General features: G+C 44.2%; 1 protein-coding gene across 3 annotated transcripts in view; it reads left to right on the forward strand.

The window, feature by feature from the left end:
• ERICH6B (glutamate rich 6B) overlaps nt 1-14,237 on the forward strand; it is a 353,852-nt gene that overhangs the window by 3,541 nt on the left and 336,074 nt on the right. For all 3 annotated transcript variants that reach the window (XM_029602897.1, XM_029602896.1, XM_029602895.1), the window contains 2 exons: nt 9,700-9,772; nt 10,159-10,292. In XM_029602897.1, coding sequence (XP_029458757.1) covers nt 9,700-9,772; nt 10,159-10,292 — 207 coding nt within the window. The remainder of the gene's footprint in view (nt 1-9,699; nt 9,773-10,158; nt 10,293-14,237) is intronic.

Consider the following 14,237-nt stretch of genomic DNA (forward strand, 5'->3'; position numbering starts at 1 on the left):
ATTCACATCCTAACAATAAATTCAGTTTTTTTGCCCTTTAATTCTTAGGAGTGTGATCTATAGCCATCCATTTACTACAGTTTTGACTCTAATCATGAAATTACTCAAAATGTTCAAATCAGGAATACTATGGTCCAGTCTTACTTCTATGTAACAAAACTCATATCCTCAATAGATTTCCCAGTGTGATTTCAATATTTTTCTAAATGTGATTCATATAAAAAAAAAAAAAGTACGGCGTACATTTTTTGAATTTACATTTAAGGGTAAATTATTCAACTATATATTGAAAATGAAAGAGAGCAAATAATTAGCTGGTAACTGACCTTTGCTAAAAATAGATCTTTTATAGACTATTTTAATATAATATACTATAGTTGCAAAAAACTACTGTGATTTGGAGACTGAAGAGTCACAGATATGCTGAATGACATGGAGGGGTAAACTATTACTGTCCAAAAAAGGGGAAGAAGATGAAATTGGAAAACATGAAATTTAAACTTACCTGTTAATTTCCTTTCCTTAAGTCCTGTCACACCAGTCCAGATGTATGGGTTATGCCCCCCCTTGCAGCGGATGGAGACAGAGAACAAGCTGTCTTGCTGATGACTTCTTCCTCTAATCTGCTGTAGCATGGGAATTCATTAGTAGATACTTGACAAAGCTAATGGAAATAACATAGCTTTCAAACTATTAATACAACCTTTAGCAATTAAATCTTTCTTACTATGGATACCAACCAAGAGAATATTTTGCTTCTCTCCCTATAAATTGGAAAGTCCATGGACAGGGAAGGACAGTTTTTGCATTCTTGGAATCCTTCCATCTTTCTTCACTGCTGACTTAAATAACCGGCTTCTGAAAAGGATCCTCCCTTGCTTCCAGGTGGGTTCTGGTCTGGCCTGGTAGGACTCAAGAAAAGAAAATTAACGGGTAAGTTTAAATGTCAACCTTCTTTATTGTCCTGCCAGACCAGTGCAGATGCGAGGGATATTCCAAAGCCTCGACTAAGCCGGGCAGGAAGAAGCCAAAGCCCTCTTGAGAACACCAGCTCCAAAAGTTGCTTTTCCCTTGGCTGCAACATCCAACTTGTAATTTTTAACAAATGATTCAAAAGAGGACCAAGCTGCCACCTTGCAAATATCATTCAATGGTAGCAGTCTGCACTCTGCCCATGATGAGACTTGAGCTCTATTAGAGTGAGCCCACAACCCTTCTGGGACTTGCAGTCCCTTTCCTATATAGGAGGAAGCAATTGCTTCCTTAATCCACCTGGAGATTGTGGCTTCAGAAGCTGCCTCCCTTCTGAGAATGACTATAAAGAACAAATAGCCTGTCCAACTTACAGAAGGGATTTGTGAACCTGCGAACATCAAAGAAGTACAGATCCTTCTTTGAACCAAGGCACTGAAGATTTAAATGAAAGAAAGGAAATAAGCTGGTTTAGATGGAAAATAAAAACCATGTAAGGCAAGAAAAATAGAACTTGATGAACTGTGATCTTTTCTTTTGAAAAAATCAAATAGGGATCCTGAAGTTCCAAGATTCTTCTTGTGGAATAGATGACCACAAAGAACACAGTCTCTGGAGACATCCTTCAATGAAGCCCTCTTCAGAGGTTTAATAACGGGTGCCATAGACAGGACCCTAAGCACCACATTAAGGTCCCGCTGAGGAACTAACAGGCACAACGAAGGCTTAACATGCATCACAGCCTTGAAGAAACAAACCACATCAGGGCGGGTAGTTAAAGATCTTCCCTATATCTGACATCTGTAGCAGGACAGTGCTGCCACTTGTAGGGAATTCAGGGATAATCCCTTATCCAAAACCTGAAGGAAGACCAAGATGATGTAATGTTGGTCCTGGTACCAAGTTTCAAAGATCCTCCAAACCTTAACATAAGCCATGGAGGTGGAACTCTTTCTGGCTTTCAGCAATGTCGCAATTACCACCCTGGAGTAATCTTGCTTGTGTAACCTCTAAAGGGCTAAGCCGTAAGATAGCATGGAGTCAGTTCTTCCATAAAAACTGAACCCTGGCAAAGTAACACCTTGACCAGATAGAATCTGATGGGCTTCCCTGTCCTGATCCTGATGAGGTTTGTGTATCATGAATGCTTGACCCAATCCAGAGATACAAAAATGACTAGGTCTGGGTGATCAGAGGCCATGGAGGGAATGCATACAACAGATTGTCTATGGCCATGGCTGTGAAAGGACAACCAAACCTTTGTACCACTTCTCTCTCCCGCCACTGAAAAAGCCTTGACCCCACCTGTCCACTATTTTGGCAAATTCTGACTGCTATTCACCATTCCCCTAGGTCTATAGCATACTGGCTCAGGAAATCCATCTGAATGTTGTTAATGCCCGTGATGTGTACTGCTGACAGATACTTGAAATGCTTTTCTGCCCAGTCCAGCAACAACTTTACCTCTCTTGTCTCATACATACTCCTAGTGCCCACATGTCTGTTCCCAAATTCCACTGCTGTGGTGTTGTCCAGTAGAACTCTGACCGCTGCCCATTCTTTTATTGGGGAAAAAACAGCCTATAGCCAATCTGATAGCCTTGGTTTTCAGCAGATTTATTGACCAATAAGCTTTCATTGGAGACCAGAGTCTGTGAGTCACCTGCCCCCAACAATGGACTCCCCATCCTAACAAACTTGCATCTGTCGTGATCATGACCCATTCTGGAGGTTCCAACGTAATTCCCCCCCTCAGGAGGTTGACCTTGGCAGCAACCATTTCAGACTCTTCCTGTCTTCCATCAGCATACACAGAACTAGCTTGAAATCCTGGCCCTTAGGAGATCATCTTGACAATGATAATCTCTGGAGTGGACACATGTGGGCTCTCGCCCAGGGCACCAAGACTGGGCGGCTGCCATCAAGCCCTGCACCTATAAATAGGCCTAAACTGAGGGAGACCTGATTACCAACAGCTCCCTCACCTTCACCTAAAGTTTGTGGACCCGCTCAGAAATCATGAAAACTTTCTTTGCTTTCATATCAAAATGAGTCTCCAGGGAAACCAGTGACTAAGAGGGTTGATGCTGATTCTTAGCTAGATGACTACTCAGCTTTTGCGGTCCCGACCGCCTCTCTCCTGATAGGGCTCAGGCCCGCCTACCTCCGCTCCAGTAGTCGCCCGATTCCGCCCGGTCCGGGTTCCGGTGGTCTCTATCTTCCCACGTGGCGGTCGCCATTACGGGCCTGCTCCTCTCCGGTCACGCGCGCGCGAGGACGTCCTTCTTGTGCGCCCAGCTCCCGGAAGCCCGGCCCCACCCTCGCGGCTGACATCACACCCGACTCCCGATATAACCGGCGTTCAGACGTTCCCTAAACGCCTTGCAACGAGGTTCACAACTTCTTGAGTTGCTTCCAGTTGCGTTCCTGTTGACCTCCAGTCTGCCTGCCTCTGACTCCGGTTTGCTTCTGACTTCGCTTCAGCCCGCTGCCTGCCTCTGACTCCGGTTTGCTTCTGACTCCGCTTCAGCCCACTGCCTGCCTCTGACTCCGGTTTGCTTCTGACTCCGCTTCAGCCCGCTGCCTGCCTCTGACTCCGGTTTGCTTCTGACTCTGCTACAGCCCGCTGTCTGCCTCAGCTTCTGGTTTGCTTCTGACTCCGCTGCAACCTCCGGTCTGCCCTGCCTTCACCCGACCTTCTGCTCTGCGCAGCCGGCCATCAACCCTACCCGGGTATCACGAATTCTTATCTCCCTCTGCCTGCCTTGGGTCCGGCGCCCTGCTGGTTCAGTCCTGCACCCGCTTTCCCTCTGCTGCTGTTAGGCCTCTGGCCTCTCTCTGCCTCAGCCTATCTGGACTTTCCTTAACTGCGCCTAAGTCCCAAGGGCCCGGGTCCCTACGGGCTCCTCCCGGGGGGTCCCCGGCTCCGGGTGAAGCCTTACCAGGCTGACTCTCCGCCTCCCGGCCTACCCTGTCACCCTCGGTAGGTCGGCCCAAGGGTCCACTATCCACTCCAGCAGCATCAAGCCGCAACATCAGCTCAAAGATTCAAGAACCCTGTGAGTGGTTTCTCAACTCTCCTAGATGGACTTAGCTTTATAGCCAATTTGTCCAGGCACAGGTGTACCAAAATTCCTTGCTTAGGAAGAAATGCTGCCACAACCACCATCATCTTGGGAAAGGTCTGAGGAGCCATAGCTGGTCTGAAGAGTAAGGCCATGAACTGAAAATGATGAATCCAGGATTGCAAACCTTAAAATCTTCTGGTGTTCCTTTGTGATGGAGATGTGAAGATATGCTTCTGGCAGGTCCAAGATAGTTAGAAATTACCCCTTCCTTACTGCCACAATTACCAACTACAGAGTTTCCATATGAAATGGAAAACCCAAAGAGCTCTGATGATCTGTTTTAGATCCAGAATTGGCCAGAGGGTTCCTTCCTTTTTTTGGATCCAAAACTCTGGCAAGGTTACTGGAACAATTGCCTTCAGTTGATCTATATTATTATTATTAAATTCATATACCACCTATCAACATTGCTAAGTGGTTTACAAAAAACGTGCACAATCATTGTTTGATTAAATACATAATACAAATAAAACAGAATAAAAACAGTAAAAATAATTTAGACAGGAATAAAATCAGTAAAACAAAAGCAAAAAAAAAAATATATTTATTTATTTGTTTGTTTATTTATAGTCACCTAAGCAGTGATCACCTTTGTGGCCAAACTTAAGGGGCAACAGATAAAGGTATCTGAAATTGGAGAAGCCAATTCGAAAGGATATCTGTACCAAATAATCTCTAGGACTCACTGGTCCTTTTTAATCTGGATCCATGCCTCGTAGAATATTCACAGTTGATTGTCCATTGGAGGCAACGAAAACCCCTTGATCACTGTGGAGCGCTCTTGGTGCTTGCAGAACCTCACATGCCCCCCTTCTGCCATCACAAAATTGCTGAGACTTATTTGGTATCCTAGACATTTGAATATGATATATCCTGCCCAGCTTATATTCCTGGCATCTCTAAACGGACTGTGAGAATGATTGACTTTCACGTGAGGACCCTCTTAACCTGTCTTCAGGGAGTTTTTGAGATTTGGATTCTTCCAAGTCCTTTGCCAACTTCTTTAATTAATTTCTGAACAAAAGACTCCCCTAAGGGTAACCTACAGAGCCGAGGTTTGGACACTGAATCCGCTGACCAGTTTCGTAGCCATAACAGCCTTCAGGCTATAACCACTGTTGCCACATGTTTAAAGGACGTTCATATGAGATTGTACAAGGCATCCATCAGGAAGGCCACTCTGGACTCCAATGAGACCACTTTTCGGAAGAAAAGCTGCGACTCTTCATTTTCGTCTAGCACTTCTGAATCCATTTTTATCAGCTTTGTGGCCATGCAACCATCATATACTGCAGCCTGTATAGAAAGACTAGCAATTCAAATGACTGCTATAGAAGAGTCTCAGTCTTCGTTCAAGGTTGAGCTTCTTTCCATTGGAATGGTGGTCTTTGCCAGTCACTGCGACTACTAGAGCATCTACTTTTGGCATATAAAACAAACAATACTTCTTTACCCGTTGAAGCAAATAAAGCTTGTCCATAACTTTCCCAATCTCCAGGGACAAATCAGGAGTTTCCCACTCTGCCATAATCATATCTTGGATGGCTGAGTGGGTTGGAAAGGCTTTAAGGGTTTTGAAATCTCTGTCAAGATTGGTTCACTATGTTCTTAAAGCTCTTTCCCCTGGTAGCTTTAAGAACTCCATCAACTGAGAAATGAGGGCACTGGGTTCCTCTTTCCTAAATAGCCTCACCAACAAATCTGCTCCCCTCTTCCATCTCAGCTGAAGACCCTCCATGAACTTCTGTATCCTCTGTGAGACACCAGGGACTTAGCTGGAGAAGAACACTATTCCATTCCCAAACTGGGCTTCTTAGATGCCAGACCCTGCCCTTCATAAGGATCTAGTGGAGCTAAAGCAGAAGAAAAAGACTCTCTTCCCCATGCTCCACCGGCATAGCCTTTTGTGGTCCAGAAAGCCCTGCATTGAATTAATATGAATTCAGGCCAAAGCCCTTCCTCCACAGAAGAAACTCGAGCAGCTGCAGTAGCAGCGGATGTAGTAGCCGGCCTCAGAGAAGTCCGCTGAAGGAAGAACTGCAGGAAAAATGGCTGCTGACTCTGCCTAAAGTTCTGACTGAGCCACTGGCACGTTTCTTCCTCTGCCAGCTTTGATCTCATCCCCATTTCTGTAGTAATCACAGCATTAGATCACAGAGCAGGGCCTTAATGCCATCACACAGCCTGCAAAAAGAACTGTCCTCACTGCTCTGGTGCTGCTCTTTCTTCCCTTTTCCATACCTGGGAGAACACCTCCGAGAGGACTGAGTCACTGCTGCAGGGTCTGAAGGAACCTGCTGAACTAAGCCGGCAGCACAGTGGGAGCTTTCATTTTGCATTCTTTTTCTTTAAGAAAAATGTTATGCTGCACACAATTCCCAGACATCCACAGCGCTCTAGCTGCTAGCAGAGGAAAAAAAAGAAGGAAAGATTCCAAGGCCTCACTGGGTGCTCCCACAGCTACAATAAAGAAATTTGAAACTTCAAGTGCTGGTTCCCAGAAAGAAAGAAAAGAGCAATCAGGCTGAGTGTTGTCCCAGGCAAAAACACACTGGTCTACTCAGTCCTTGTTCTACTAAAAGGAGAATAGCCTGCTGCAACAGATCAGACACCTGTCTAGTGACGACAGAGAACTACTGACAAATTCCCATGCTGTTCCAGACTATGTAGAGGAGGATGTTATCAGCATAAGAGCTTGTTTTGTGTCTCCATCAACTGGAAGGGGAGCATAACCCATGCATCTGGACTGGTCTGGCAGGATGATAAGGAATGAATAATGAGATGTTGGAGACAGAAAAAAAAAATAAGGGTGCAGTAGTGGCAAAATCCATCACAGACTAATTGAAATCCAATTTGTCTGACAATCTACTGCGTATTTTGCTGCCGTGGTGCCATTTTTACATTTTTTAAATATTTGGGCCATGGATAATTTTTTGAAGGCCCACACATCCCTTATTTATGGAGAGGACGATTTAATTTTTAAAGTGCTTTGTCTAGTGCTTTCTGAAAATTGCCCCCTCTCAGTTGTAACTAAAAGTAAACGTTAACACGTTTAGCCACATTGAGAAGGAGGTGTTCTCAAGGGCATGGTTAGGTCGGGGGGAAGAAATGCACGTAGATTGCATTTTCAACTTTACACACATGGTTTCCATGAAAATAAAAGTACCCACAGCCATGCAGACAGTTCTTGAAAGTTGCCCCTGTAAGCCATAGTTAGTCTTTTGGAGATTTAAAGCATTTAAGGAACCACTAGTTCCATAGCAGGTATGCATGGTTTGAAGCTTAGGTTGTGCAGCAGTAAATGTTCCTTGCGGTTATCGCTCCGTAAGTAAGGGTCTAGTAAAATTTAGAAGTTTAAAATTATATTAAAGAAATGTATTCTCATTAGAAGCTTCCAAACTTCTGATGGGAATACATTTGTTAAATATAATTTGTTTTTCTTCAATTATAATAGAGCCTTGGTTTTTACACGTTAGCTGACGTTGATGCAGCTTGTAAAAAGCCCATGCTGGAAGATCAGAGTTTTGGAACATATGAATAAGTTAGTAGGGACTATAATAATCCTTCCTGTGCACATTTTGAGAAATTTCATGATGGTAATTCAGATTGCATTAAATGTATGTGTATTGATCGTGTCCCCAAGAGGCAAAAGGAGAAATCAATTGAATTTGTTATTGAGATGTGAATCTAAATGGATTTTTTTTCTTTTACTTGAACACAGTTAAGCCTCATGGACTGAATGATAACTTTGATTTAAAACCTCTTCTCTAATTAAATGTTAAAAGTATTGCCCAAATAATGAAAAATCAATTTGCATGTGATGTGTATTGATGAAAACTAATCATTGATGAATTTGGATTAATTGATTTTAATTGAAGGAAGGAAATTTCTATTACATATGGATGTCTTATTTGGATTTTAGTGGCAGCCCCCTGAGGAAGTGGTTTTTAACCATAAAATATACTGGCGACTTAGTTGTGTTTGCTTGCGGCTTTTGCATAAATAAAAGTCTCTGTTGGACTTTAGTGCCATAAACCTTCATTTACATCTAGCTGGGGATTTTTTCCCCCTAGCTTCAACCCCCCCCGGCCATTGCAGCGAGAGTGTTTGGTCAGGGGCCACAGAGTGCGGCTCCCACCGGAAACCGGTACCCGTGCACTCTAAATCCAGTCAGTAGGTGTCACTGATTAGCAATGGCTGACACCGATCTAGGTATCATCATCGAAAATACGTTGAATTCTTCTGCTCAGTGTGCAACAGCAGCCTAGAAAGCAAGTAGAATACTAGGGATTATAAGAAAAGGAATGGGGAATAAAACAGAGAATATCACGGTGCCTCTGTATCGTTCCATGGTGCAACCTCATCTTGAGTATTGTGTGCAGTTCTGGTCACCACATCTCAAGAAAGCAGGGCTGGCAGGAGGCAATTGGCAAACTCAGCGGCCGGAAGTGGGCAGAGCACCATGGTCGATGTGCCGGCAAGATCGCGGAGAGAGAAACCACTTGGTAGGGTGACAATACCGCCTAGGGCAGCTGAATATCCTTGCACCTGAACTGCAAGAAAGATATAGAAGAATTAGAAAAGGTACAGAGAAGGGCAAACAAAATGATAAAGGGGGTGAAACAATTCCCTTATGAAGAAAGGCTAAAGAGGTTAGGACTCATTAGCTTGGAGAAGAGGCAGCTGAAGGGAGATATGATAGAGGTCTATAAAAGAACAAATGGAAAGGAATGACTAGACGTCAATCAGTTGTTTACTCTTTCAAACAGTTCAAAAACCAGGGGGGGACACAATGAAATTACTATGTAATACATTTAAAACTAAAGAGAAAATATTTTTTTTACTCAACGCATAATTAAGCCTTGGAATTCGTTGCCAAAGGATGTGGTAAAAGCTATTAGTGTAGCTGCATTTAAAAAAGGTTTGAACAATTTCCTGGAGGAAATGTCTATAAACCATTATTAAGGTAGAGATGCAGAAATCCACTGCTTATCTACCCCCTGAGATCCTGCCAGGTATTTGTGACCTGATTTGACCATTGTTAGAAACTGGATACTGAGCTTGATGGACCTTTGTTTGACCCAGTATGGCAAGCCTTTTATTTGTATTTTGTTCTTATACCCCTCTCCCTTCCCCCGGTCCACTTTTAGACTGGAGTTAGTAAACAGGACTAGACTAGGATCGCCTAATGAAAGGGAACCAGGCTGGAGAGAGACAAGCCATGGCTTGCATCCGGCAGTACAGAGAGAAGGCACTCACAATGTAAGGCTATAGACAAAATCAAGTATTTGGCCAATATTAAGAGGAGCTGAAGGGGGAAAAAAAGCTATCAAGTGCAGACTCTCTATTTCTCTCTCCTTCAGGATAGGTCATAATGCAGGTCTGTGGTTTATGGTACAGAAAATATTTTGTAATTTTTCCTGTTGCCTTGCCTTACTGAATGATTGGGAGTCCAGACCAATGTGTGTATAGTGGAGAAAAGTATGTCCTTACCACAGTTACAAGCTGTGTTATTGCATATGTGTATAATAATGCAGTGAAAGGAGAAAAGCGCCACAAAGTCCATGGATTTTTAAACTGAAGATTGCTTCCTTCCTAGAATTCTGGACCGAGCTGGAAACAAAAGACCAGGATGGCTCTGCCTCACACGGTTCAGGAACCAGGGTGATGAGGTGAGGAGAATAAATGCTGAAGCTTTTCTAGATCATTCCATTGACCTGTTCATGTGGTGCTTAGTAGCCTTGCACTTTGCTCTAATAAGCCTGCCATGAAAAGCTCTGATGTTTAATGCAGGGAGGGTGTGATAAATTAACCACACTACAGCCACATATTGGTGGTCCCTTTCTGTGTTTCTCAGAGAGATGAATGAAATCATTGAATGTCAAGGAGAATACTTATTCTGGTCCTAATGGCTAATTTATAATGTCAGGGCCTTCATTGCTTAAGTTCAATACATATTACACAATATCTCACTAGAAACCACAAACAGTGCTGCATTGCTAAGTTTTCAAGCAGTGCTTGAGACTGCTGCCGCTAATCTGCTGGGGCCTCTTTGCAGCCTTTTTGCGGACACAACTTCTTCTTACGAGAATGTGAGGAGCCAGACGGATAAAGGCAGAGTGTTGCTTTCAGTGGATGTCCAGACGCAGACGGAATGGAGTGGCACTGAGTCATCATCCTCTTCAGAAAGTGGTGAGCCCAGCACAGTGCTAACAGGAAAAAAAGGACTTGTAAAGTGATATATATATATATATATGTATTTTTCTCTTTCTTATTTTTGAATACAGCTGCATGGCAGGAGTAAAATTGCAATGTAATATTCAGCGTATTTTATGATGGAAACATTTTGACAGTAAGACACATTATTTGTTTCCTGCTGTTTATTGTTCTCGTGTTTACTGTTGACATTGTAGAGCTGTTTCCTGGAGACAGGTGTGTTTTTTCTAGGGTGGGGTTTCATAAGCAAGCCTGCTTTTGGCATTCCCTTTGGATCAGTTTTTACCATTTGCGTGATCAACATAAAGCTGTGTATTTTGGTTATATAAGTGAGAAATGGCTAAATTCGACAAGCAGATTTGGCCTGTGGCCATGCCTTGCTAATAACAGAAGTGCTTAACTAATGATTTGCACACAAATAGCACAAGATCCAATTACTTTTTTCTAACGTAATTGGACATGTTTGTCACCAAAGTACTATTGAGTTTATATTTTTGAGTGTCATTACTGATGGAGGGATCTTGTTTTTTTTGTTTTTTTTAATCAGAATTAGCCATAGTGCTGAATCACTGCTGTAGTCGAGCTCTGGGGTGCCCTGATAAGATTTTGCACATCTATGCTAGGCAGGGCTAGATTTGGGGTTTTAATGCCCATAGGCAGGACCTAAGAGTAGGGGGTAAGAGTGTCTCCAACTTTCTGAAGACTGGGGAGTTTGGGGCGGGGGGAGGAGAGGGTAGTAGAGTACTGCAGTGGCGCTCCTTGAAGTTGTTGTGGTGCATGGCTCTAAATCAAGCGGGAAACGGCTCCTTTTCGAACTGGATATTTGGGGGTACATATTCAAAAGCCAATTAGATGGATAATGGGAAAGGTATCCGTCTAAATGGCTTAGCCGCATTTTTAAAATGCTTGCCCGGCTAGAATTTAGCAGGGTAAGTCAAGGGCGTTCCTGGGGCAGGAGGTAGGCATTCTGGGGAAAAGCTGAGTTAGCTGGTTAAGTTAACCCATATCCGGCTAACTGTAACTTATCTGGTTATATTCAGCGGTGCGGCTGTGCTGCTGAATTTCTCAGTTAGCTGGATATGGATATTCAGCTAACTTAGGTAGTGCTTAGCAGCTGAATATGTATCCCTTGGTGCCTTCAAATTTTGACACTCTAGGCAGTTGCCTATTTGGCTAGTCCTAAGTCAGGGCTAGGCCCCTCTACCCTACAAAACTGAAATGCTGAAAGTTGTGCCATTTGGTTCATTACATTTCAGTATGGGATATTTTTTGTAATTCTTTGTGTGTTATTGTGCTTCTCCCTAAAAATACACAGGGAAGTTTTTGCATGCATTTTACTTTTAAGTGCAAAATAAAAAGTTATAAAAAGTTTCACAAGAGTATATAAAACATTAGTAGAATGGATCCAAATATGCCATGAAGGTGAAAAATCATTAAGTAACCTTAGTGTGGGTTTATGACGGTCCCCTTATGAAATAAGCTTTCCCTGTATGTACCTGGATCAGTCCAGACTGTGGGTTGAGCCTCCTGTCCAGCAGATGGAGACAGACCAAAACTGTGAGGGTATCCTATATCAGTATTCGTCTGTCTCCAGCAGATGCAGGCAGCTGGACCTACGGTTCCCCTTCTTCTTCTTCCCTTAGTTTCCCTGAGGGGATCTTCTTTCCTTTGTGGTCTGGATCAAGCAAGTATTTAATTCTTGTTTAAAAAAAAAAAAAGAGGACTTTGAAAGTTTTCCCCTTTTTTTCTTACAGAGACAGTTCGGTCTCTTCGCTCTGCTGGGAGCCTAGGAGGGGACTTGCCCTCCCCCCTTTTTATCCTAGGCCCCCTTTTTCCCGGTGGTCCAGTCACTCCCCCATTGTCTAGCTGTCCACTGTAAATCAGTACTGTCTCAGGGAGTGTTTTTTCCCCCTGGCTTGGTTGAGCGCCTGCCCGCCCGCCCGCCCGCCCCCCCCTCCGTGACCCGGAACAGGAAGTGATACGCGGTGCGCGGGAAGGAGAAAGCCGTGCCGCGTGATAAAGTAGCAGCGGTGGCTGCAGCATCGATCCCCGTGCAATTGAAGCAGCCGGTAATCGAGAAAGGAGACAGCAGCATGAGCCTCCCGCGGCCGATGGGATTCTTCTTTCTTGGCTTGCGGGGGCTGGAGGAGGCTGCTGCAGCTACCATTTGTGCTCGGGGAGGGAGGGGCGGGAGAGGAAGTGAGTGAGAGAAAGAGAGAGAAGCAGCCAGCCAGCCAGTGTGTAAGTGAGAGAATGTGTGTGTGATTGAGAGCCTGTGTGTAAGTGAGAAAATGTATTTGATCGAGAGCATGTGTGTGATTGAGAGAAACTGGTCAGAGAGCTGATGTATGTGTATATGTGAGAGACAATGAAAGTGACTGCTCAAGGAGATGACTGATGTGTATGTGAGAGTGTGAGACAGTCAAGGATGTGACTGATGTGTGTGAGAAAGAGAGAAAAAGCATGGAAGTGAGAAATCTGGGTATGTGAGAAAGCATGAGAGTAAGAAGCCTGGTGTTGTGGGGGTGTATGTGAAAGAAAGCATGGGAGTGAGAAGCCTGATTATGTGAGAGAGAGCATGGGAGTGGGAAGCCTGTGTGTGTGTGCATGTATGAGAGAGACTGGTTGGTAAGGTGACTGTGTGACTGGTGTGTATGTGAATGTGTGAGAGAGAGAATGTGATTCAGGGAATGAGAAGCCCTTGCACATGGAGAGCGAGCATGGAAATGAGAGAGAGACTGGTGTGGCTGTGTGTGTGTGTAACAGAGAGAAAGTGATTATGGGAAAGAGAAGCCTACGCATGTGAAGAGAGTGAGCATGGGAGTGAGAACCTGGGTGTGTGTGAGACACAGCATGGGAGGGAGAAGCCTGTATATGTAAGACAGAACATGGAAGTGGGAAGCCTGTGTGTGTGTGTATGCATGAGAGAGATCAGGTGGCTGGTGTGTGTGAGAGAGAGAGAGAGAGAGAGAGAGAGAGAAAGTGATTATGGGAATGAGAAGCCTGTGCATGTGAAGAGTGAGCATGGGAGTGAGAAACCTGGGTGTGTGCGAGACACAGCATGGGAGTGAGAAGCCTGTATATCTGAAAGAGAACATGGAAGTGGGAAGCCTGTGTGTATGCATGAGAGAGATCAGATGACTGGTGTGTGTTTGTGTGTATGTGAGAGAGAGAAAGAAAGTGATTATGGGAATGAGAAGTCTGTGCACATGAAGAGTGAGCATGGAAGTGAGAAACCTGTGTGTGTGTGAGACACAGCATGGGAGTGAGAAGCCTGTATATCTGAAAGAGAACATGAGTGGGAAGGCCTGTGTGTGTGTATATGCATGAGAGAGATCAGGTGACTGGTGTGTGTTTGTGTGTATGTGAGTGAGAGAAAGAAAGTGATTATGGAAATGAGAAGCCTGTGCATGTGAAGAGTGAGCATGGGAGTGAGAAAGCTGGGAGTGTGTGAGATACAGCATGGGAGTGAGAAGCCTGTATATCTGAAAGAGAACATGCGAGTGGGAAGCCTGTGTGTGTGTATGCATGAGAGAGATCAGGTGACTGGTATGTGTGTTTGTGTGTGTGTGTGAGAGAAAGAAAGTGATTATGGGAATGAGAAGCCTGTGCATGTGGAGAGAACAAGCAAGGGAGTGAGAGACTGGTGAGTGTGTGTGAGAAAGAGAAAGTGATTATGAGAGTGAGAAGCCCATATATGTAAGTGGAACACGGGAGTGGGAAGCCTGTGTGTGTGTAAGGCATGAGAGAAACTGTTCAGGAAGGTGACTGGTGTGTTTGTCAAAGACTGTTTGGGAGATGATTGATGTGTGAGAGACAGAAACTGGTCATGGGGGCATGACTGGTATGGTGTGTGTGTGAGAGACATGGGCCCTAAGGAAGAGGACCATGAGTATAGAGCTTAGCCACTACTGCTGCTTC

The sequence above is a fragment of the Rhinatrema bivittatum genome, chromosome 5 (assembly GCF_901001135.1).
Source record: "Rhinatrema bivittatum chromosome 5, aRhiBiv1.1, whole genome shotgun sequence".
NCBI lineage: Eukaryota > Metazoa > Chordata > Amphibia > Gymnophiona > Rhinatrematidae > Rhinatrema > Rhinatrema bivittatum.